General features: G+C 41.4%; 2 protein-coding genes across 10 annotated transcripts in view; one reads left to right on the top strand and one right to left on the bottom strand.

Annotated features, from left to right (window-relative positions):
- The first annotated feature begins 3,848 nt into the window (after window positions 1–3,848).
- SLC25A4 (solute carrier family 25 member 4) lies at window positions 3,849–6,740 on the top strand. The gene is made up of 4 exons (XM_040554477.1): window positions 3,849–4,054; window positions 4,387–4,873; window positions 5,425–5,565; window positions 5,904–6,740. The coding sequence occupies exons 1-4, from the start codon at window positions 3,944–3,946 to the stop codon at window positions 6,059–6,061; spliced, it is 897 nt and encodes a 298-aa protein (XP_040410411.1). The 5' UTR covers window positions 3,849–3,943; the 3' UTR covers window positions 6,062–6,740.
- Window positions 6,741–11,910: 5,170 nt separating this feature from the next.
- CFAP97 (cilia and flagella associated protein 97) overlaps window positions 11,911–23,179 on the bottom strand; it is a 29,660-nt gene continuing 18,391 nt past the window's right edge. For all 9 annotated transcript variants that reach the window (XM_040554473.1, XM_040554474.1, XM_040554468.1 and 6 more), the window contains 3 exons: window positions 21,111–21,379; window positions 14,390–14,540; window positions 11,911–13,722 (listed from right to left, as the gene is read on the bottom strand). In XM_040554473.1, coding sequence (XP_040410407.1) covers window positions 13,595–13,722; window positions 14,390–14,540; window positions 21,111–21,379 — 548 coding nt within the window. In that variant the 3' untranslated portion in view covers window positions 11,911–13,594. The remainder of the gene's footprint in view (window positions 13,723–14,389; window positions 14,541–21,110; window positions 21,380–23,179) is intronic.

The raw sequence follows: 23,179 nt of genomic DNA, 5'->3' as shown, positions 1-23,179 counted from the left end.
CCTTCCCTGACCTCATTCCTTGCCTGCTGTGTCTTTTCTCATGTCCTCTCATTTGTGTTTTATTTTTTTTATGATTTTCATTTCATCAGCTTGATATGATGTCATATAATCTCAGTCCTCTTCCTTCTGCCCCATCTTTCTTCTCCAGCACAGATTTGACTGTAGATTCTCTCTGCTTTTTGCTCTCCATTCCTGTGTCTTGAAGTATGAAGTCAGGTTGTCATGCACATACCTCAGTCGGCCTTCTGCTTCATTTTCCTGGCCAGCCCAGGATCAGGTTTGCTTCCTCCAAGAACATTTAAATGTCTCCCCTTCCAGTTGTGCCATCCTCCTCACTTTTTCTTCTGCTTTTCCAGTGTAACTGAAGACCTGGCTGCTTTTCACCACTTCTAATGCTCTGTTATTTTTCCTCAGCTCTCATTCCCATTTGGCTTCTTTGGGCTGTCTCACTCTCTTGTAAAATCTCTATTTTAAGACAACTTGCTGCATCTGCTGCTTCCACTGTCTCTGAGGACATCTGATATTGTTTCATGCCTCTTCCCTGTACATTTTTAATTTTCATCTCCTCCAGGAGCGTGAACTGAGCTATTATTCCTACTGTGATAATTCAGATGAAACTTTTCTGTTTCAACGCCATCTTCTCTGATCTCTGCCTAAAAACCTGAGGAGTCTATGAAGCACCTTCTCAGTGTGAATAAAACCAAGAGATTTTAAACTTTTCCCGTCCTCCATCCTTCCTGCTGCCTTCATTCATCGTCACCATGGATCACTCTCTAAGCCTATCATTGAGTATCCATCTCTGACCAGGATATCTTCCTAGAGTTTCACATATCACACCGGACCAGTCAGACCACAAAATTAGTCTTCATTATGCATTTTCAAACTGTCACTCTTGTGCTTTCTCCCATGCTTTTCCTCTTAATTAGGAGGAACTGACCACAAACATAAACCACTCTTTTACATGGAGAGTTTATGGGAACACCACAAATCTTTCCTGAAAACAAAACAGAGCCACCTTCTTGGCACCTTGCCAACAAACTGTCCACACACCGCTGTCTACGCTGGGGGTCAGCGTGGTTTTACAGCTTCCTTGTGCTCCCTCTTGTGTCTGCTGTCAGACCGAGACTGCTGATTTCTGAGAAAACGCTTTTTTATTTTGGGTCTGGCCTAGCCTCAGTGCTAGAGTTCCTAGTGTTTCAGCAATGCAACTAAAGAAGGGTACACAATATTTGGTGAAAGTTGATCTCCTGTAGTGTTTCGAGCTGGCTGTTCACACATCAAAGCACAATGCAGTCACTAATCTCTTTTGAAAATGTAGATCTAGGTTATTATTTTTAGCTCAAAATTTTAGGAACAAATTCCAGTGTCTTTATGCTGTCAGCAGCACAGAGCATCCACAAACTCAGCCACTTAACCATTACTGTATGGAAAAAGGGAAAAAAAGTATCAGAGCACTAAACACCAACTAATTCCATGAAAAAACAAGCTCCTTTTACTTTTTTTTTTTTTTTTTTTTTTTTTTTTTTTATGACATTTGACATTTCCAGATAGTGGAAATCCTTATCCTTGCTTGGTGGTGCTGGTGTTGTTAGTGAAAAGTCCTTTACAGAGCACATTTGATTTCCTACCAGAGGTAGTATAAAAAAGATTGATTGTCATACATGCGGAAGATCCACAACAGGAATTTTGGAACAAAAAACAAATGAAAGAAACCAAGCAGAGCAGCAGGCACATGCCCTGGTCTAGCCCTGCTTTTAACACTGATAACACAGTTTAAGAGCTGAGTGTCCCTTGAAACTAGGCATCGGGGTTCTGGGAAGGGAGATCAGAAGCAGAAAAGTGACTATTCACTTTCAGTGCATTGCTGTGCAGCTGTGGGTAAAGAGCACCACTGCTACAGAAATATACATCAAACTAAAGAGCTTCTGTGGAATGGGATGGTGATGTATAACAACAACTTCAAAAACTAACTGGAATTATGTTAATGTTGAGGAGAAGCGGGTAAAACACCTTCCCTCCCGTGTAGTCTTGCTCCAGATCCTCCCTCCCCATCCTCCCCAGTACCACGCTGCTGTCACCCACTGTCACCCTGCTGTCAGCAGGGCACTGGCACACACCCGACTGCACACACTGAGGAGACCTCAGCAGGACGGACGGCCAGGCAGCAGCTGTGAGCACTGCCATCCCGTGGGGCTGCATGAAACCAGCAGCAGAAACCCTGAGATGTTAAAGGGATATTTACTTTCCTGTGAAAAGAGGAGACGCTAGATTTGGTGAGTAAAGTACGAGGAAGAAAAAGGGAAGGTCAAGAGCAGCAGGTAGCTACATGTGTTAAACAATAAACCCCTCAACTCACACTCTAATTTTAGGCTTCCTGCTCGTACCCGCTTTCAGTCCTTGCTCAAGAAAAAGGTCTCTTGAGGCAACCTCTCTTTCCATTTCTTAGAAGCAGGGAAAAGACTCCATCTGCTCTTGATAGCTAAGGTGCAAAGGGTACTCTGGGATGTTACAGCTGTTGTCGGTTTCCCAGAGCTGAGGCTCATGAGAAAAGACCTCTACCTCAACAGACCCAAGAGCAGCAGAGGGCAAGAGAGCCTGCGGATCAAATTTACAGCCTTATTAACTCGTGCTAACATACACGTCAGCAAGAAGAGATTTGCTGTCCTGAAGGGAATGTCTCTTCATGGAGTGGCCAATCTTTTAGCACCTACATTAAGATGAATCCTATTTCCATTATTGATAATATATTACCAGATTAAAGCTGACCTTATTGCCCCCAGCATTCCTCAGCAAAACATTGTCCTACAAGACATCCGAATGCCTTTTTAGGGCAAACTCATCGGTACAATTTGCATGTAAGTATTTTGTGTATGTAAGGCTTTTATGTAAGTATTCCATGCAACGAAGTCACCCAACAGGGAACTACAAGCTCTCAGGGGTGCCAGCTAGAAAGAACACAGGAGAAGCACGGAAAGTAACGAGGAAGGCATTTAATCTTCATTTGGGACCGGTGCACTTCACTGTGTGCTGGGTGTTGAATGAAGGCAGGGTTTCACTATAGCCTTTAGTGATCTTTCCCAACCGGCATGAGCCAAGCAACTCGAGCATTGCAGGGCACGTGCCTCCTGGAGTCCCTTCCCTCCGTGCTCTGGAGGTGACCAGCTGCGGCTCCTGCGGAGGCTCTGACCTTGCCAGGCCGAAACGAGGGCATGATGCAGGAGGGCACGCTGTCCCCTCTATGGGAAAGCCAGGCCCTGGGGCACGCGGGGATATTGAAAGACCTCGAGGCCGGCAGGTTGATGAAGGGTATTTAACAGAAAGGAGCTGTCCATGTCCTCGCCTCAGGGAGGACACTCCAGTTTCTGGCTCCTGACGTGTCTGAGCACCCGCGCAGCACCGTGCCACCTTCTGAGGGGTCTGTGCAGCCCATGGGCCACCTCTGTGGGAGGACGTGACAACAGGGAGGTGTGAACCCCCACACGAAGTCAACGCTCAAAGCGCTTTTGCTTCTTCAAATTGACTTTATCCACCGAGCTGGTTGTGTCCCGCTTCTGCGAAACGGTTAACTGCGGTGTCCCTGCCAGGCCCCCCGGCCCCTGCGGTGCCTCCCGGAGCTATTAATACGGCAGGCACATGCTCTGGCGCCGCGTCCCGGGCAGCCACCAGATAACTTTAATTTGCCCTTTAAACGTCCCGAGCCCGCCGGCCCTCGCCGCCCCGAGGGGGGGAACATGGCGGCGCCGCCTCGCGCCCCCCGGCGGGGGCGGGCCGCCGGGGGGTCGCGGCCAATGGGCGCGCCCCGGGGGGACGCCTCCTCCTATCGCGAGAGGCCGCGGGCTATAAGGGGGGCGGCGCGGGGCAGGGGGCCATTTGGCCGGCCGGGCGGGGAGGTGGGCGCCTCGAGGGCTGTCTCCGGGCGGGGGGTGACGGACCGGCTGCCGAGATGGGTGACCAAGCGCTCAGCTTCCTCAAGGACTTTTTGGCCGGGGGGGTCGCTGCCGCCATCTCCAAGACGGCCGTCGCCCCCATCGAGAGGGTGAAGCTGCTGCTGCAGGTGAGCGGGCTCGGGGGGCGCCGGCTGCCCTTGGGGGTGGCGGTGGCGGTGGTGGTGGTGGAGGGGGGCGTCCCGGCGGGGTGGCCATGCAGGTGGGTGCCGGTACAGCACGGCTCGTCCCGGCTCGGCTCGTCCCGGCTCGTCCCGGCGTGCCTAAATAAGGGCAGGTGCTCGGCCGGCTCCGGTTACGCGGGAGCTGCCCGGGGCAGCGGGAGCCGGGCCAGGCGGCGGTGTCGCTGCCCTTGGGCCGGCCGTGGCGCGGGGTGACCGGTGCTGTGTCCTTCTCTCTGCCCTCCCTCTCCTCCTCCTCCTCCTCCTCTTCCTCCGTCCAGGTCCAGCACGCCAGCAAACAGATCACGGCGGAGAAGCAGTACAAGGGCATCATCGACTGCATCGTCCGCATCCCCAAGGAGCAAGGCATTATCTCCTTCTGGAGGGGCAACCTGGCCAACGTCATCCGCTACTTCCCCACCCAGGCCCTCAACTTCGCCTTCAAGGACAAGTACAAGCAGATCTTCCTGGGGGGAGTGGACAGGCACAAGCAGTTCTGGCGCTACTTTGCTGGGAACCTGGCGTCTGGGGGCGCCGCGGGTGCCACCTCCCTCTGCTTTGTCTACCCGCTGGATTTCGCCCGGACCCGGCTGGCGGCTGATGTGGGCAAAGGAGCGAGCGAGAGGGAGTTCACGGGGCTGGGCGACTGCATCATCAAGATCTTCAAGTCCGACGGCTTGAAGGGCCTGTACCAAGGATTCAGTGTGTCTGTCCAGGGCATCATCATCTACAGAGCAGCCTATTTTGGGGTTTATGACACGGCCAAGGGTAAGAAGTGGACGGAGCGGTGAACACGAGGGAAGATCCCACAAATAAAGGCCCATGAGGGCACGCTGCCCTGTGAGGACAAGCGGGGCTTGGCTTAGTACCAGTTCAGGTTGCTATTGCTGGAATAAGCGCAGGTGTTTCTGAAATGCATTCCTGCTTTCCTCAACTTGCTGCTCTGAGCAGAAGCCATGGGTTTGCAGTGTGTTTCCAGACACCTTATAGTTTCTCTCTTCTTCTTTCTGTTTTCTTAAGGCTTGTACAGATGGCTTGTTGCTCCCTGTACTTCATGACACAAGGAGAGGTTCTCCAAGAGAGGTCAGGAGCACGAAGTAGGCTCTATATCACAAAATCCAACAATCCTATAAGCTCATTTCACTCATTGCACCTGTTCATGGTCAAATATGGACAAAGGGAGAAGTTGTAGGCATGTTCCTGTTGTTTAGGTTGAGCAACTCCTGGGGTTGGTGGGTGATGGTTCCTTCCACAGTCCTCTTTCCCACCACCCTTTCCCTCTGTACTGACTCTCATCGTTCGTTTGTTCTTGATGACAGGTATGTTGCCTGACCCAAAGAACGTGCATATCGTAGTGAGCTGGATGATTGCCCAGACTGTCACGGCAGTAGCAGGGCTGGTTTCGTACCCTTTTGATACCGTGCGACGTAGGATGATGATGCAGTCTGGCCGAAAGGGAGGTAAGAATAAGTCTGCTCCTGTGGTGTTCTGGCACTGGAAAGTGTCGCTTCATTGGGATGTGATGGGAGGTGTGGGTTATATTGTTACGGAAAACCAATGACCCTTTTATAGAAATCCTAATTAAAAAAAGGAAGGGCATTGTGGGTTATTTCTATGGTATTCATTTAAGAGGTTGAGAGTTGATTTGTTTTGATTTTCCTGTGGCAAATTAAAATGATGATTCCTAAACTAAGCACTTAATTTCAAATTCTTGGTTATGCTTTACTTATTTTGTTATTTTTAAAATATAGGGAAGTTGAAATGGACTTTGCCTTCTGACATTTGTTTGTTTCCACAGCTGATATTATGTACAAGGGCACAATTGATTGTTGGAAGAAGATAGCTAAAGATGAAGGATCGAAAGCGTTCTTCAAAGGTGCCTGGTCGAATGTGTTGAGAGGCATGGGCGGAGCTTTTGTATTAGTACTTTATGATGAAATCAAGAAATATGTCTAAAACATAACATCATAATTAGTTCAATTGTTCTCAATCAACTTTTTTAAAAATTGTTGTGATGTAATGGACAACAAAATATTTCCTAGGGAAACTGAGAATGAAAGTTATGAATAGGATATCTGTTTGAGATGAGGAGGCATTTATTTAAAATTTGTCCACTACAGCACAGTTGCATTTTGTACGAAAATTTCTCTAACATTTGTATTGGAACCTGTGTATGTATTTAATACCCCTCCAAATTCCGGGTAATGCACTTTGTCTATGCACAAGACTTAGGTGGTCTACACCTAGCTTAAAATCTAATAATGTGAACTCTTAATGAGATCTGCAGAAGTACGGAGTTTACTAATGTCTCTAGCTACCCAACAGCACTATGACGTGTATGACATGGATTAAAATGTTTTCTTCTAAAGCTGTATTTTTGATCTGATATTAAGTATAAAGCATTTCTGGAAATATAAGCTATATTAAAACACTAGGCTGTGAGTTTATAACTGCAGCTTCTTCACTGACAAGTTATATGGTCGAGACCATAATGATGTTTTTTAAAACATACTTTGTAGAAGGTGGAAATACTGTGTCAAAAATGCCCTATATCTTCACAAAGCAAAAAGTTGTCTACTCTGATGTTCAATTGAACTAAAACTGAACTCATGAAATAAATTAATATATTCATGAACTTCTCCTGTTGTTTTCAGTACACTGAACACACTGCAACCATGTTCTTTAAGGTGGTGTGCTAATCAGCACCCTACTAATGATTGCTTGGTACTGGCCAACTTTCTTGGAAGTTTTCCAACAGAGCTTTAAGTAGGTAGGTTTGCCATTAGAATTACCACTAACCATTCTAAGGAAGTTAAGCTTGAGGATGCTGCAGCCACTTGTCACATAGATTAAACTGCCAGCTGGCCTTAGCTGCTTTGATACTTTAAGACAGGGCAATGTAGATGAATCGTTCTTGGTTCATAGTGGAGTCACATGCTTTTTTTTTTTTTAACTTGAAAAAGCATTCTATAATGGAGTGCTTCCAAATTATTTCAGTAATAGTGTAGTTGGGAATATAGTTAACAACTTGAGATACTACCAGGGAGATCAGAACATGCCCCATACAGAGTTTTTAAACTTCAGATGCTGTATTGTTGTGAATCCAATGAAGAACAGGCTCCCTGTCTAATCGGGCAAAGGAAGGCAAGTGAGTTGTTGCTAGCTCAGTGATTCAGTTAACATTTGTTTATATGTAGTCTATGAATCCACCTCAGAAAAGCGGTAAGACTTAACACTTGCATAGTCTTTCAGTTAAATAGTTTATTTCGTCTACATCTTTTACTTCATATGCAAAAGTGAGGTATCCCGAGGTGTTTTTTTTGACAAGGTTCTGGAGTGTGTATCACAGTACCCTAGGGGAGGGAAAAAGGTGGAAACCATGTTGGAATCACACTAGAGGTAGTGGAAGGTAAAAGGCCATGCAGTTACTAGTAGAAGTGATGACTGAGCAGTACTGTTCTAGTGAGGGGTTATCACAGCATGAAGTGGGAGGTTCCTGCAGGTACCATAACTGCTGTAAGCTGCCTTTCCTTGACACCTTGTCTCACAGCATTGCTTGTGCGCAAAAGCTGGAGCAATTCAATATGCAAAAGCAACATGATGCAAAGAATATTATCCCTTACTGTGAAAACAGCTGACTTTAGAGTTTAAAGGGAACAAGTCCTCCCAAAATGTATTTGTGCACTCTACTTTGGTTACTATTGGACATGACTATCATAGGACCGCCGCAGGCATACTCTGTGAAGAGTCATAATTGAATAGTCAGATGAGTTTTGTAAGTAGAAGAAAATGGAATGCTACAAGATTCATATCTTTGATTAGTTCCAGGTTCTGTGCTTTGGCATCCAATTTTCCCTTTCCTCTATTTAAAATTAATTTCTTGTCAGATGCAGGTAGTCCCAGCTCTGTTACTTAGTATGATGGTCTAAGCGTGTTTGCTGTAGCTTCAGACCAGCACCTCTGCTCTACCTGAAAACAGGAATGAGATACTAAATATTATATGGAGGCAACATCTATCCACATGAAGAATAGAAGCAATTGGTCCAACAGTTATAGATTAGTTTTGATTTCTGAATTACCTACATAGGTGGCAATCACTTTTGATTGCTCACACAAAGGAAGTGCGCCTGTTGGATGAGGTCTGATGTGTTTCAGCTTCTTTGCTTAAATCAGTTTTTGACGTAGGGAGACAACTTCTTCCTTGAACTTGTAGGCTTCTGCTCTGTTCTCTTTTTTTCTTTCTTTTCCTCCTATGAGGAACAGTGCCCCTTTAAATCTGGTTTAGTCTTTTCTTCTCCCTTCTCTCATGGTCAACATCTAAACGCTTCTTCAGATATGTGGTATGTTTTCTTCCTGGTAGTAAATAACCAGGGTTGCAACCTATTGAACCATATGATTGTGAAGAAAATCCAGGTGCTTACTGCAGTAGTCTTAGAAACCTTTACCTGCTTGCTTCTGCCCTCTCTCTTCCTTTTCTCCTTCCTCCACACATTCCTAATGGTTCCTTATGAGAAAGCCTGCAAACACACTGTAGCCATTCATTTCTCATTTACCTCACTGACAAGGTTGCTTATGGCTTTTGGATGTTTTAGAGAAGATCCTAGTTGGCTACAACAATACCAAAGGCAATGTCAAACTAATATAAAAAGGTACCACATTCTGGGGGCAATTTTATGTGTGAATGACCAATGAAAGAATTAAGAGGAAGCAAAAGAAATTTCAGAAGGGTCTAAATGAAATAATGATTGAAAAAATATATATTCTGGAAAATTCCGGAAAAAATAAAATGGCATAAACAAAGGGAAAGTGAAAGCTATTAAAAAGGAAAGTGAGGAACACTGGTACAGGAAAATCACACTGGGGGAAGAGACAGTAGGTAAAATAGTACATTATGAAAACACGGGCAAAAAGCTCCTTATTTCTGCTTACATGCTTATGCATATACACAGCCTGTGGCAGATCACAGGCAGTACTTTCCACTAAGATACTTCATGTATGAGCTCAAAACTGTCAATTAAATAGCCATTCCCCTGAAAGCAGCACCGATGTATGTGCATGGCACTTGGCGTAACACTTGCTGAAAGTTTAAACTAAAAATCCAGGCACCAGCTCTGTAAAGCTGGCAGCCAAGTTGATGGTTTTTGGTTTTGCAGAGTCTTTTTACTACTACAGTCAAATGAGCCTGGGCCACAGACAATACCCCGCCTCGATCCATTTGCACCTCACAGACAGGTACACTGTAAAGTCAACATCATAATCACTATTCCCTTGTTTCCCTTGTGTCTCACACTTGAACACAGGGAAGCCTGTCCTGAATAGCCTGCTAATATGCTCTCGTAATACGAGAAGACAAAGCCCACCTGCCATCTGACATATACGGTACTCCTCAGTCCAGAAAGCACGCTACCTGGGGAGGGAACCGAGACACGCACCTTTTGGATGAGAACAAGGTAGGACCTTCAGGCTGGCTCTGAAGGATAAGCATCACTAAAGAGCACAGAGAGTGGGACTGCAGAGAGCGAAGGGAAGAATATACGACCACAGATAGACTCCTCCCTACCTTTCCGAAGGTGAAGACCTCTACTCTCTGCCCTGTACTTGTTATGGAAGGAGCAGCCCTCAGTTCTTAAAAACAAAAAACAAACAGAAGAGTTTAAGACATGCTGAGGGGCAGAGCAGAAGGAAGAAAAACCACCATACAACCTGCAAAGCAATTCAAAAACCAGAAAATAATGTGCTGGGATGCCAGTTACTTTTACTAGGATAATCTCAGACAGAGCCCCACTAGCCAACCTAGGATACAAGGGAGAAAAGCATCAAAGCACACTTTCCTGCTCACGCCCCAGGTGGGGAAATCTCAGCCCTGACTGAGCTTTCTGACCCTTTAAACAAGAAAACTGTCTCAATAGCACACTAGTTTTAAGAGGCACTGTGGGGAGAACTGAGACTTTTTTTTGTCTCAAGCTCTCACCACGTAACGCAGTGGAGAGAACAATGATTTTCCATACATCAGAGCTTGCAGCAATAATAATGAAGAATGGCGTTTTAGGTGAATAACACAAGTGATCCTGGAACAAGAAATGACACAGCTGCAAGGATCACTGTTGGCAAATGCTGTCTCATTTTGGCCAGGTGGAAAGTTACCAGGAGGTGTATAGAAGCTTACCTGACCAAGGTATTAGAACCACGTATCCTGAAGACAAACCAGAACCGCATCACAAACATCAGCAATCCTTGTTGGTATAATGAAACATGAAGCTGACCTCAAACAGTCTCAAGTCCTGGAAGACAGCTCTGGACTTCTCATTCAGCAGGTGGAAGTGACATGCAAGTGACATGCTTTATCCGCTATTTTGCTCAAGACTTTGAACAGGCAGACACTACAGACTGAGCATCAGGTGCAGCATACCAGATCCATAAAATGATCCGTTTCCCTGCGTAAGAATGATAAGAAAATAAACCATTTCCCTTTTATACCCCTCACCATCTGGCTTGCTGATATATCACAGTGGAAATACCCATCATCACCTGCATATGATGCAGCTTCTAGAAGGGTTGATATACGTGACCTCACTGCCTTGATCTCTACCACACTGATGTGCAGACTAGGCTTCAGAGAAAAGCTGAAGCTCTCATCTGCCAGATGACTGAATGAGCTGCCCAGATTGGGCAGACAGGAGGCTATTTTTGTCTATTGACCAATGAGAACAAGGAAAAAACACTCAGATTAAAGTGTAAATCTGTTAGAAGGAGAAGTCTCAAGGCTTTTTACAGGGGTTTATCCTGAAACTCAGTAGTTGACAATCAGGAAAACAGAGTCCAGTGCTAAGTCCGCATACGCCATAGAAGATGACATAAAAGGTAGCCAGCCATTTGATTTGGGACAGTGAGACAAATGCTCATCCGAGTGAGGGGATAATAGCAGAGATGCCTCAGGTTCTTCAGTAAAGCCTGCAAACAGTCTACTAGAAGACAGGCTGTGGCACAGAGGAAAGCCTGTAACCTCTGTATGAGGAATGGCCTTGTGTGATTCTACCAGCTTAGCTCAAATCTCTTGGATTCACTGGAATTAAAATAGAATTCTAGAGGATTCAGCAGTCTGCTTGGGAAAACGCCCTTCCTATTTCAGCTAGCCACGCAGGAATACATGATCACTCCCTGTTCTTACCATATAGCCAATCTCAGCTAGGACCTTCATTAAGACCTTCAGTGCTGCAGAAGGGCTACGCAGCAGAACCCAATTCCTGGAAGAAAGGCAGCCCACAATGAAGCATGGACACCTCCAGAGCAGAAACGTAACAGAGGCATCACAGTCCATTTCTCACTGCAGTGAAATCAGTACTCCAGTGTTGTCACTCAAAATGAGTATCTTGTCACTTTAGCAAGGAAATTGGTCTCCATCTGAAACTATGTCAACTCAGTGTGGTGGCTTGCTTTAAGTAGGAAGAGAAACAGTTTGCATTTTGTTTGAAGAAATCTTCTGGAGGTGGAGAAAAAGGCAGAAGAAAAAGTGACAACTTACAGGAAAAAAATCAAACAGAAATAAGTCTACCAGAAGTAGAATTTGTTGCCATAAAAATCTTGATGAAATTATCTAATTTAATGAAGACTGTCAATATGGCTTACTTAAAGCAAAAACCACCCCACTGCACCAGTCACTAACAAGTAAAACGTATCAATGAATAGTGATTCTTCGCATTTCCCCTGACTACAGGTAGCATGAAGCATTTCTCCAATGACATCCTTTGCAATTTAGTATCAAATGTCACATTCTTAAAGAAGTCACTGCATTGACAAACACTTCATGTTAAATATTTTATTTCTTACGGTTTACAAAAATGACATATAAAATTGACAGTATTTCATACCAAAGTTAAATAAAATAAGAAGCAGTGATTAGAAGTAATCTGTTTTGTGAATTCTTTTACAGAAGAGAATTATTATATGAACATTCAGAAGTATTTAAACTCTTATTCACATTCAAGGACAAAAATCTTTAAATAGTGAATAATTTTAACTAGCACAAGAGTACAAATAAATACAGCAGCACTATGCAAAAAAAAGCCTTACAGTCCCTACCAATGAATAATAATTGTAATAAAATCTGTTTGCCACAATGCTGCTTAAACATAAAACTTCATATATCGTCAAACAGCTAAATTTGATCTGCAGATCACCAGGTGCAGAAGCTCTGCCAAACTGTCATACAGGACCAAGCGAAAAGCCTATTACAATGCAGAATACCTGAAAGCTGAAGCTCTCATGCAAGCATGAGCAAAGAATGATAAGTTTTTTTTTTTTTGTAAGGCCAAGACCTGGCATTATTGAATACAGCTTTTTTCCGTATACATAACACAAAGATTTCCTGCATCTCTCCTGGGAAGATGCTGGGTAAGCAAGCAGGGTTCCAGACACTGGCATCATAATTTATGCTCTTTATAAGACTACAGTCCTACAAAATAAGCTCACTAGAAGTTTGCCTTCATGTATAGAAATAAAGCCTATTATGTACTATTTGCCAACAGCATTAAACTTTGTTCCCCTTACAAATGGATGTTTGATAAGGAAGCTTGACGCTACTGCAAATATTTGGTATGTGCATAACATTAAAAATAGGTTAAGAAGCATACGATTTTGTTTTCAACACTTTTTTTTTCAAATGGTGATTAACAGTTGCTTTCAAAAGCAGATGTTGAAGCTTCCTGCAGTTCAAGCTTTTATCTTCCCACTGAGAAGGGCAAGGGTCTGCAAAAGAAGGGCCATGAAATATTTCCTTTGCTTACTGTTCTCTAGCTTGTGAAGTATCTAAAACTGACTCTAAGAGTCAATCTGAAACTGTTTTTCATTTCAAACTTCAGTCTCTGTTACCCAGTGGTGTTCACATATCATCAGATGCTTCTTTCCTACGCAAAGGTCCCAATACAACTTCTAAAATTCTCTGGAAGAGACACAGTCTTGAGTACAAAACAAACGCTCATCACCTTGAGTGATCTGCAACCATGGGAGAATAACACCTTCTGCAGCCTCGGTATTCTCATTAACCATGCAGGAATATACAATCCGCTTTTCATCCCGTTATGCTGCTGTACGAGGAAGATTCTTTCAGTCATATGAACATGACCTAAAAGTTCAGAAGACTTACCTAAAGCCAGGATGAAAAGCAACAATCTAGGAATTAAGCCCTATAGTGCAGCAATTGTCCTTCCACGTCACGGATACAAATTCCACTTATAATTGGACAATAAAATAATAATTAATGATTTCTACTGTATGTTTAAATACCTCTCTCTTTCATAAATACTTCCTCTCGCAGGAAACACTGACTGAAGTGAAAGTGTTCGCATAAAACAATTTTATATGAAATTATATCATATACTATGCATTTTTAATCACTAAACAATGCAGAGAATATTTTTGCACATAGAATTTACAAAAGCACTAAAAATAGAAATCTGAGGAACATCTCAGAATGTGAGGCGTAGCACGCACTTATAACCAAGCAGCACGAACATTAGTGGGCTTAGGTCTCTGTAATGCCCCACCAGATGGATCAGAAGTGTTTCTTTCAGTCTTCTGGCTCATTGTACTTGGTACAGTGGATGCTCTTGAAGTGCCTCCTGTTAACACACACAAGGAAAAAAAAAAAAGAGTAAGAACACTTACGCTGGGTATATCAGAAAACTTCATGGTATATTATTACTGTAAAAATCATTACCACAGTTTCCACAAAAACAAAACAATCACTCACTAAGTTGAATCCAAAACCAACATTGAGTTGTTTGTAAATAGTCAGAGCAAAAAATTCAAGCACATGCCATAGTGCAGTGTTTTTTTTAACCTGACATAGGGATGGATCCATGAGGAAACATGACCTACTTCCAAATACTACACACACAATTTCTAAGAGAAACAAAGCTACTATCAGTAGATTTACATTTTCTAAATAAGAATTTGAACTTTTTTTTTTGCTTTGTCCTTTCAATAAAAAGCACTGGCAAATTGAAATTTATTTATTATTACTATTTTTTACAACAGTGATTTTTTTTCACCTTCTTGGCAAAGATTATTAGCAAGGTGATTTATTAGAAATTTAGAATGGTATAAAAACAATTCATACAGTCACCATATTTTTGGTATAACTAACAGTATCAATTTAATGATCTCTGTATCGGAAAAAGACTAATTTGCTTTTCTTAATAATAATAAATGCCTCGTAATTCTGAATTATGAGTGAGAGAAACACCTATAAAGAAACACTAGAATCTGCAACTTCAGAGTACTTACTAGAAGGGCTAAGCTGGCTGAAAGGAGACTTTCCTCTTTTTACAGATGGTGAAGAACTTAGATAACTCATCTGGCGCTGATAGTCCATCAATTGTTCAGAACGTCTCATACCAGCTGTTGGTTTCACTGCTTCCAATCTCTTCAGAAAAGCCTTAATATCAAAGAACAGCATCATCAAGAAAAAGAATGAACAAGAAGCTACAAAACAAACATTCAGAGACTGCTATTTCTATTTTAACTGAAAAAAATAAACCCAACAATTTTTAGTGTTTCTCAACACGAACAACTCCACTGGTGACCAGCACATGCTATTCTGCTCACATAGAATACTTTTCTCATTGCAATAAAAAGACAGTGTCCGTTACATATCATCATTTGTGTTGAGTACATCTTTGGTACCCCATAGTACACTGCACGTTATGGTAACTTGAAATGACATCTGTTTGGTGAAGGTGGCAGAAGACAAGATGAGCTCTCCTATTCCTATTCCGTGTTTAACTCTAGAAGAAGAGGGGTAAGTTTTGGGGAGGATGAGAAGTTTGTTTTATTTTGATTTTTGCTTTGCAAGCATGTTTAGAACAGCTCCCCAGAGAGAACTACTGACCTCAGTCCTGTGAAAGTAATTGTAAAAAGAAAAGCACAATTAGATATTGATTTTGGATTTTATGTACATCTTTTATCCATAATGTACTTTTGAGGTTATAGTTGAAATTGTTACAGACGTCATTTCCTCCTGTTGAAGTTAACCCTGGCACTCATGCAGCAAACATCATATCAGAACAGTTACTTACATAGTATTTATAAGATACACACAGTTTCTCATACTTCCTAACTACTTACTCTTGAAACAGGACGCACTGATTTAAGAAATTTCCATAATTTTTCTAAAGAAGAGAACTTTGTGGTGGCAAAAATTCAGAAGGACTCTGCTACGTACAGCTTCCAATCAATCACCTCACATCTGTAATACATCTAGCCTCCAGTGCTTGCTTTTCATAGATCTATACATTCCCTCCGCTAACTTAATTTGAATTGATGGCCTACAAACATTTGGCAGTGACACAACCATTATCAGGGTTACGACACGCATCTTATCCATGAGACACAATGCAAACTGCAATTACACCAACCTCCAAAGTACTAAAAATACCTCTACTAATTAAGGATGTATTGTTTAGATGCATACTTATGTGGTAGACATCAAGAATCTGTCTAACCATTAAACTGCACTTTGTATGAAATTATTTCCCCCCCCCCTTCATCTGCCCCCAGGTCCTGTTTAGGTTCTTTGCTGTTGATAGTTCCTTTTTTTGTGTGTGCTTTTGTTTGTTTGCTTTAGAAGAACAAAAAAGACACAGAAAATGACTTGGTAAATGGTATAGTATTCACAAGATGTCAGTTGTCATCGTCTAACTGTAATAGCAATCTGCAAACTCTTGGTAGTTTATGCATGGGGACTGGAAACCTGCAGTGTGCGAGAGAGAAAGGACAAGCCATTTTGGCTCAGACGTAATATGTCACAAGTGCTTGCATCAAGTGCCAGCCAGTTCACCGTCAAGTGGAAATACCTAAGTAAGCAAAAGTCAAAGGAAGAACTTCAGCTAGAAATAGCTCTTCACCGAAGCCAGTTACAGAACACAAAATGGTAGACTTGTCTCTAAACTTTACATCCCACATTTTACACACAAGTTATCACCGTCTCCTAATATACCTACATGCATATAGACTTGCAAAGATTACTTGTTTATTTTGTGTTAGAAATCGAAGCTCTCAAAATCTTCAGCTCATTCACAAATGGGTAAACTGAATTGTAGAAGCAACATTCTTTTTCCTGTGAAGGTCAAGCATGTTTCAAGTCTGCACTCCAGCTCTAACAGCCTCACAGAATTTACATACCTTGATATTGTAGTAATTTCAAGCTCGATTCTGCACACATACATTTGCATATGCCTGTTTAACCCCAGTTTAAATACAATTCCCTGCTTTTACTTTTACGCCTCTATTTCGACAAGCATTCAGTCCTGATTACTAAAGCAAAAAGCAGACCACTCTCAGTACTAAAACATTACCTTCTGAACAGGTTGAAACTGGACTTCACAACATCCTTAGATATGAAAAGAACAGATACAGGTTATGTGGTGCTTAAGTGGTTCCCTCCCTGTTCTAAGAAAAAGTTTTGTAGCAAACTAGAGAACAGCTCCTGTGGTACTCCTACCCTCTGCTGAGTATTGTACCAAGCGCATGTTCATTTAAACACTATTTGCGGTTATAATTTTTGTAGCTTGGAGAAGGGCCTGCTGCATACAGCAATGAACTCATCGACACACTGCCATGGCAGCCCTGACCTACAAGATCCATAAACCAGAACTAATCCAACCCCTGTATTTTTACTAGCAAGCCTTGTGGTCTTTAACTGAGGAACTGCCTTGTACAAGTACATTGAACAAATAAGATTTGTTTTCAATTACCCATTTAAATCTGCTAATTCCTTCATTACGTTCTCCTTAAAACACCATTTTGAGAAATGGACTGCAGAACACTGGCACTTGCTTTGTTCTGAAGTGCTTAATCTCTGTAGCCTTAATCCCACACCACTAAAGCAATAGAAATTTTGTCATTGGCCTTAATAAGCAAAGAATCAAATCACATGACATAAATCTGATCAGGAACATGTCTTCGTTTCTTAACGCCTGGATTAAGGAGAAAAATGACTAACAGGAACATATATTGCAGGGATGCCATTAGTTGCTCTTAATTACATTGCAGTAACTCAGAGCTCCTGATTCAAGCTCAACAAGATTACATTAGCATTCAGCAAGTCAACAATTTTCACTACTGTATTCCCCATTCCCATGCAAAATGATGTAATATCATTGATGATTTTCAGCTTGGCAAAAAGCCTCCCAAAGCTTCTATTTCCCTCCATCTTCTTCTCTTATTATGATATTGAGTTTACAATAAAAGTAGAATAATAATTTTTAAAAGGTACAATCCCATAAAGCATTCCTGCGCCATTATCTTCCAGGAACAAGATAATTCTTTGTAAATCTAGGCATCTGGACACAGACTAGTATCCGTAAAGACACTAAAATACATATAGTCAGTGACAGAAGGAAATGTCCCATTACCAACAATTGGGGAACAAAGGAACCTGACACCATACTAAAAGATAGCTGCTATATGGGAGGCTAAGATAAATGCTCTTAGTTCAGCTCTGGGCATAGCAGTAGAACACTAAATCTAATTGTAATGCTGTTAGGAAAAGAAAAAAGAAAAAGGAAGGAAACTCAGTATATACTTTTCTACAGCTATTTTGAAGAAAAAACACTGAAAACACAGCACTCCCAAACTGAGTCCAGAGAAAAGGTAAAATGTGACACTTTCTTATTTTACCTTGCTTTTTAAATGTGTGAAGGCTTCAGTTTCACCTCCTTTGAATCGTAACCAGCTGACTAGTGTGTCTTGACAGCTGTTCAAATTTATTTATATTATGCCTCCTCTAATGTCACTCATATTAGTGACCACTGTCCCTTTGCAGAGTCCAGGTGGGGGAGGGTGAAGGAGATAACAGTGCATTCAGGGACAGCTTTTTGTTCTTAGCACAAGGATTTGCAATTTTCTTCAACTCTCCAGCTGAATTAATTAGCTCTCACCTCACAAACTCTAAACATCATTATCCATCAGGTACTTCAATCTAGAGAAAAGTCTTTTTAGCTGAACAACTGGCATGCTTGTCTGCAGTTGACATCCACACAAAGAAAGTAAGCTAAGAGTACAAAAGAGGAAAAAACAAAATTGAGTAGCATGCTAAATAACCAAAAACCTTCCTTCAACCTGTCAATTAGTGAGTCTTTATTGTAATTATCACAGCAGTGGTCAGGAATCTTAAAGCTAGGTAAGGAATCAGCAGACCATAACAGTTTTGTTCACAAAAAGCCTATAGCTTTAGTACTATGATTGCAGAATTGCACTACACGTGCACCGTCTTTTCCACTAAACTTCAAGTGTAAGCTTCAAAGGTCACTTGTCCCCTAGGAACTTGGGCTGAACACAGCAGCTCAGCTCACTTCGGTCATCTAACACACCTACATCCTAGTCAGACGATTAATAAAGCAAACAAAACAATCAAAAAAAGCCAACCATTAGACCTTAATTACTTCTAAGTTTAGATGAAGTGATGGAGAAATGGTGCAGTGGCCGCAAACCTGTAGTTAAAGGCCTCCAAGCACCTACCTTTATACACCAGTACAGATTTTGCATCACACGACAAACCATTGAAGTTCAAATAACGCGTAGTTCCCAGCCTATGAAGCTCAGTATTTTATTTATACTGGCAGAAATCGTGATTAACGTGTAGCAATACGGACACGTGTGTGTCGTGCGTAACTTCCTTTCCAGTGGAGAGGAGACAAGGCTGGGAGTACCTTCAGGAACGGCAGTAGGATGTTTTCTCAGTCAGCAGCGTCCTCTACTGGCAAGAGCCGCACTCTGGTCTTGCTAGCTCAGACAAACGACCAAAAGCAGGTTCCGCTTATGAAAGAGCACAGGCACAAGCAGCAAGTACAAAACCGTGATATTCATTTTAACAGATCTCTTTTGCTAACTGTGTTTTCCCGTAAATAGCTAAATCGTTGACTTAGAACCGCTGTTCTTCAGAGCAATGCATCTTTTTATTCCTTCACAGCTCTTTCTAGCAGAGCCTGTGGGAGCAACGTATGTTCCCTATACCTCCTTGACCCCTCTCACAAAGCTAGAGAGCAAACTGCTTTGATTTCTCTGACTTCCTAATATTTGAATTGCTTTCCCTGCATCAGCCTCGATGCCAAATGCCTACACCAGAGATCAAGCTGCCTTTCTGCTAACAGTAAATAAAGGCATCGCTCCACAGGTGTTTTAGTGGAGCGAGGGACAGTTTTGCCTAGACAAGGTATTAACGTCAGGAAAAGTTATAAAAGGTGTAATCCAACAAAGGGGATAAAATAAACAGTATGTTACAACTGCGCTGCTCCAGGTGCACATGTAATTTAAGTTTTTTTGTGTGTTCAAACAGAATTGCTCAAATGTGAAAGTAGTGTTAAGTGAAACATTAAGATGTATTAGTGAATCACTCTTCAAAAAAGAAAATACGTCATCCTGAGGTTGGTGGCATGAATAGACCAAGTATTTTTATAGTTTAAAATAGCCCGACACTTTAACCTAAGTTCTAAGCAATTATTTTGAAGTTAAACATTTGCACTCATGTCCCTGCAGTAAATGCTTAACAACAAAAGCATAAATGAGTAAGTAACCAAAAGATATTATTTCTTGGACTACAAGCAACCACCACTGATCTCTAGCATACCAAACTAGCAAGATGTGAAATGACTAGCAGTATTTACCTGTGCTGAATTTTTGATCTAGAAGTTGTAAAGGCAAGACATTCTTGGATAAAATGTTGCAATATTTCAAAAACAAAAATGTGTGGCTTTGAGTAAAAGAGAAGCGTATTATAAAATATTATGTACTTTAATATCAAAGCAACCATCGAATCAATATTGCATTTACTTCCAGGTGGTATGTGGCTGACACAGCACTTCCTCTCCACAGCCTAAGAATACACTCTGATGATCAGGGTCCATATGGAAGAGCAAGTCCTGCTTCCAGCACTTTCAACAAACAAAGAACAACCATCTACAACGCATGAGGAAAGCCCTCCTACCACCTCAAAACCACTGAAGCCTAAAAAATATATCCTCCCCTCCCCACAATGAGAAATATATCTATAATACACATTTGTGCCAAATTCCTTCAGTGTGTTGAGTTCTTTTGGTCACCCATAATCTATAGTTTCCCACTTTGAAAATTTTAACTACCTAGATATCTAAGATGGAAAAACTAAAATGTAATGGATTTTTTTGAAGAGGACAATTAGACTTCCTCCATGTTGAAATCTGTATTTGTATAAAAGGAAATTGCAACCTAGTAAAAGAGAAAGAGCAAAGACATGACTTCCACTATAAATTTTCCTTAATTTTTTTGAAAGTGAAGTTTTTTTAAAAAATTGTTTTCTTTGACTACATTTTATCTCCTTTTCCAAGACATTAATGAACAACTAGATGATATGAAAGTGTCATTACCTGTAATACAATGCAATCACTTAAAATCTTATTAAAAACAGTATTATTTGTCAGCTCTACTAATATCCTTATAAATTAGTCTGAATTTCTGGTTTTCAGTAAAATAAGTTATTGCGATTGCCACATACATTCAAATAATGTGAAAAGCAGAGCACTAAAAATATTAAAAGTGATGGATAGCTGTAAAATGATTAAAAACGAAAACTGACATCTACATGGTATCCTCCGTGTTTCAAATATAATGGGTTTGATGCTATCGTATCGATTGCTTTATTTTTTGCTAGCCTGTTCTTGACTAGTAATTATGATGCATGGAGTAGGATGAATAGAATTAGACTGCTACCCGAAATTATGAGTGCGTAAACAAAAATTCCCCTTAAATTGAATTACACTAAAGTAGAGCGAACTCAAAGAAAAATCTATTTTCATCTGGAAAAAAAGCATCTGAACAATTACACAAACAGCATGGTAATGAGAACTCACTGCAGACTTACTGCAGTAAAGCTACAAGTGCTGCGTAATCAGCTTTGTAAGCATTTAGCAATGATACATCCGACAATAAGCAGTCCTCAATTTACCGATCCAAAGCAGTTCTTAGAACTCACCAGGTTCTCTCTTTCAATCCTTTGCTGCTCCTTTTGCCTGTTGAGGGCGCTGTGGTACAATTTAGGAGGTGGTAGAGTCGACTTTTTCAGTGTGGTACTCCTGCTCCTTGGTTTTGCAGACTGCCTGGACAGTTCTTTTAACAGCCTTTGGTTTTCCCGATCGATTTGTCTAACTTCTTCATTTGTGAAGGAATAATTTTTCCTTGTTCCTCTAGGTGGCTGATCAATCGTTATTTTTTGTTGTTCCTTTTTCTCCAACTGTAGAAAAGCTTTAAAATGGCAAAAAGTAAAATAGATTTAAGAAACAAACTTGTGTTCTATTATTAGGATTTATTTACAGGCCTGAAAAACCCTGGCACATTTTCCCTCCTTCCATTTGAATTCCACACTTATGCATTTCAGGATTTTTCAGGGATGCTCTGTCCTCAATACATTAATTTTACACGAGTTTCACCGCAAAAAAAAATCAAGTCTAATTTTGGCTTTAAAATTCAACTACTTCCTTTTCACTAGCAACCCCCTTCTCCCCATGTAGGACAAGTAATTCAGAGGAATTGAATGGATACAACGAGCAACTGAACTTGCTGCAAGAGCACCAGAAATATACACACATTCTGTATTTGTGAGAAATATATTTGTTATTTAGGAATAAGAACGTAAATCAGCTTAAATGTGCATTGTCCCTTTTTTCTATATGGTCAGTACTCCTGATACACTTTCACTGCGATCGCCCTGACCTCTACCGTCACCAGTATGCTTGCACGATTTCTGCATTGACACAATATGCTCAAACTTCCATCCTCAAATATTTATTGTAGTTACTACGGCACCAGCAATCAGAATAGGCAATTATATATACACACATATATACATGTATGCTAATGGGGCTACTGTTACACAGCACTGCAGTAACATTGCACATAATCATCCTAACAGTGGAATCAGCTGTGGTACCAACACAAACATAAGTTTTCCAGACAATAGCAAACACAGCTTCAGAAAGCCTAGAAATAACTCACAGATCCAAGAATTATACCATAGATGAATATTTAGATGTTTGCACATGGAAAGCGATTTACACTTTATTCCAAAGATATATATCTGTCTCAGACGAGGAGCAGAACAGAAGTGGTATTTAACATAGGAAACTGACATTGAGGAAGCAAAACTCAGAGGCACAAAATGCATTTCTGGAAGTGATTTTGTTGATCCTTTGCTCCTGAAGCGATGCTACATCATGCTGGTGCAGGAATCGCAAAGAGAAAGACAAAAAATAAGTTTAATGTATGGAGAGAAATAAATGAGCATATGTAGCAGAAGAAGAAATAACTAGCGTTTGGCAATTTAAAACAGATATTAACCCAGTACATGGGGTTTCAAGACAAAAAGCAAAGAATGCATACCTAAAAATACACAGCAAAATAGACTTGCGCGTTCACAAGATAAGGTAATAACTGGCAAGCTTCATTCTCAGCCAGAGGTAGTTATGTTTAATCATAGTTTCATTTATGTTTAATCATAGTTTCACTAGAGCTTAGCTATTGACCTATTCCTAAACCTTACTCAAACCACTCCCCACACCACTGCAGTGCCTCCAGAAGATTTCCCTGACTTCACCCCTACAAGCCCAACACATGCAAAGCAGAAGCTCTGAGCAAAGCAGAAAGAAGAAAAACACATGACAATATTTCCTCAGGAAACGCTTCCATGTCAGCAATTTTGCTGTGAGGGACTTTGAGGCAGCCATTAATAGCTTACAAGCTTCAGAGAACAATGAGCACGTTCTTACTTTGGAAGAAAATGGAAAAATGTTATTGCAGTGTCTCAACTGATTGTATTGCAGAACTGACGCAGCAAATATTGCCACTTTTTAAAAAAGAGTTAGTAACAGTATCCAGAAATCAAAAGCCAAGTAGTCCATGAGTTTTGGAATTCCTCTGGAAATCAGTAACTTGGTACCATCAGTATGCTAGCTGGTATATGCAAGAACTACCCCTAGGGCACTGTAACTGCAAGGCTGTTCACATTAGCAAATACTATTTTATTAGTTTGTCAAGAGAAGGTGCAAG

This window comes from Cygnus olor, chromosome 4 (assembly GCF_009769625.2).
Source record: "Cygnus olor isolate bCygOlo1 chromosome 4, bCygOlo1.pri.v2, whole genome shotgun sequence".
Classification (NCBI taxonomy): domain Eukaryota; kingdom Metazoa; phylum Chordata; class Aves; order Anseriformes; family Anatidae; genus Cygnus; species Cygnus olor.
This window is presented reverse-complemented; position numbering and strand designations above follow the sequence as displayed.

What these genes read in the sequence shown, in the direction of transcription:
- SLC25A4 (XM_040554477.1), top strand. Translation starts at nt 3,944, where the DNA reads ATGGGTGACCAAGCGCTCAGCTTCCTCAAGGACTTTTTGGCCGGGGGG. An exon ending in GGGTGAAGCTGCTGCTGCAG is followed by an intron (nt 4,055 to 4,386) that starts GTGAGCGGGCTC and finishes TCCTCCGTCCAG; the next exon opens with GTCCAGCACGCCAGCAAACA. An exon ending in GGTTTATGACACGGCCAAGG is followed by an intron (nt 4,874 to 5,424) that starts GTAAGAAGTGGA and finishes TCTTGATGACAG; the next exon opens with GTATGTTGCCTGACCCAAAG.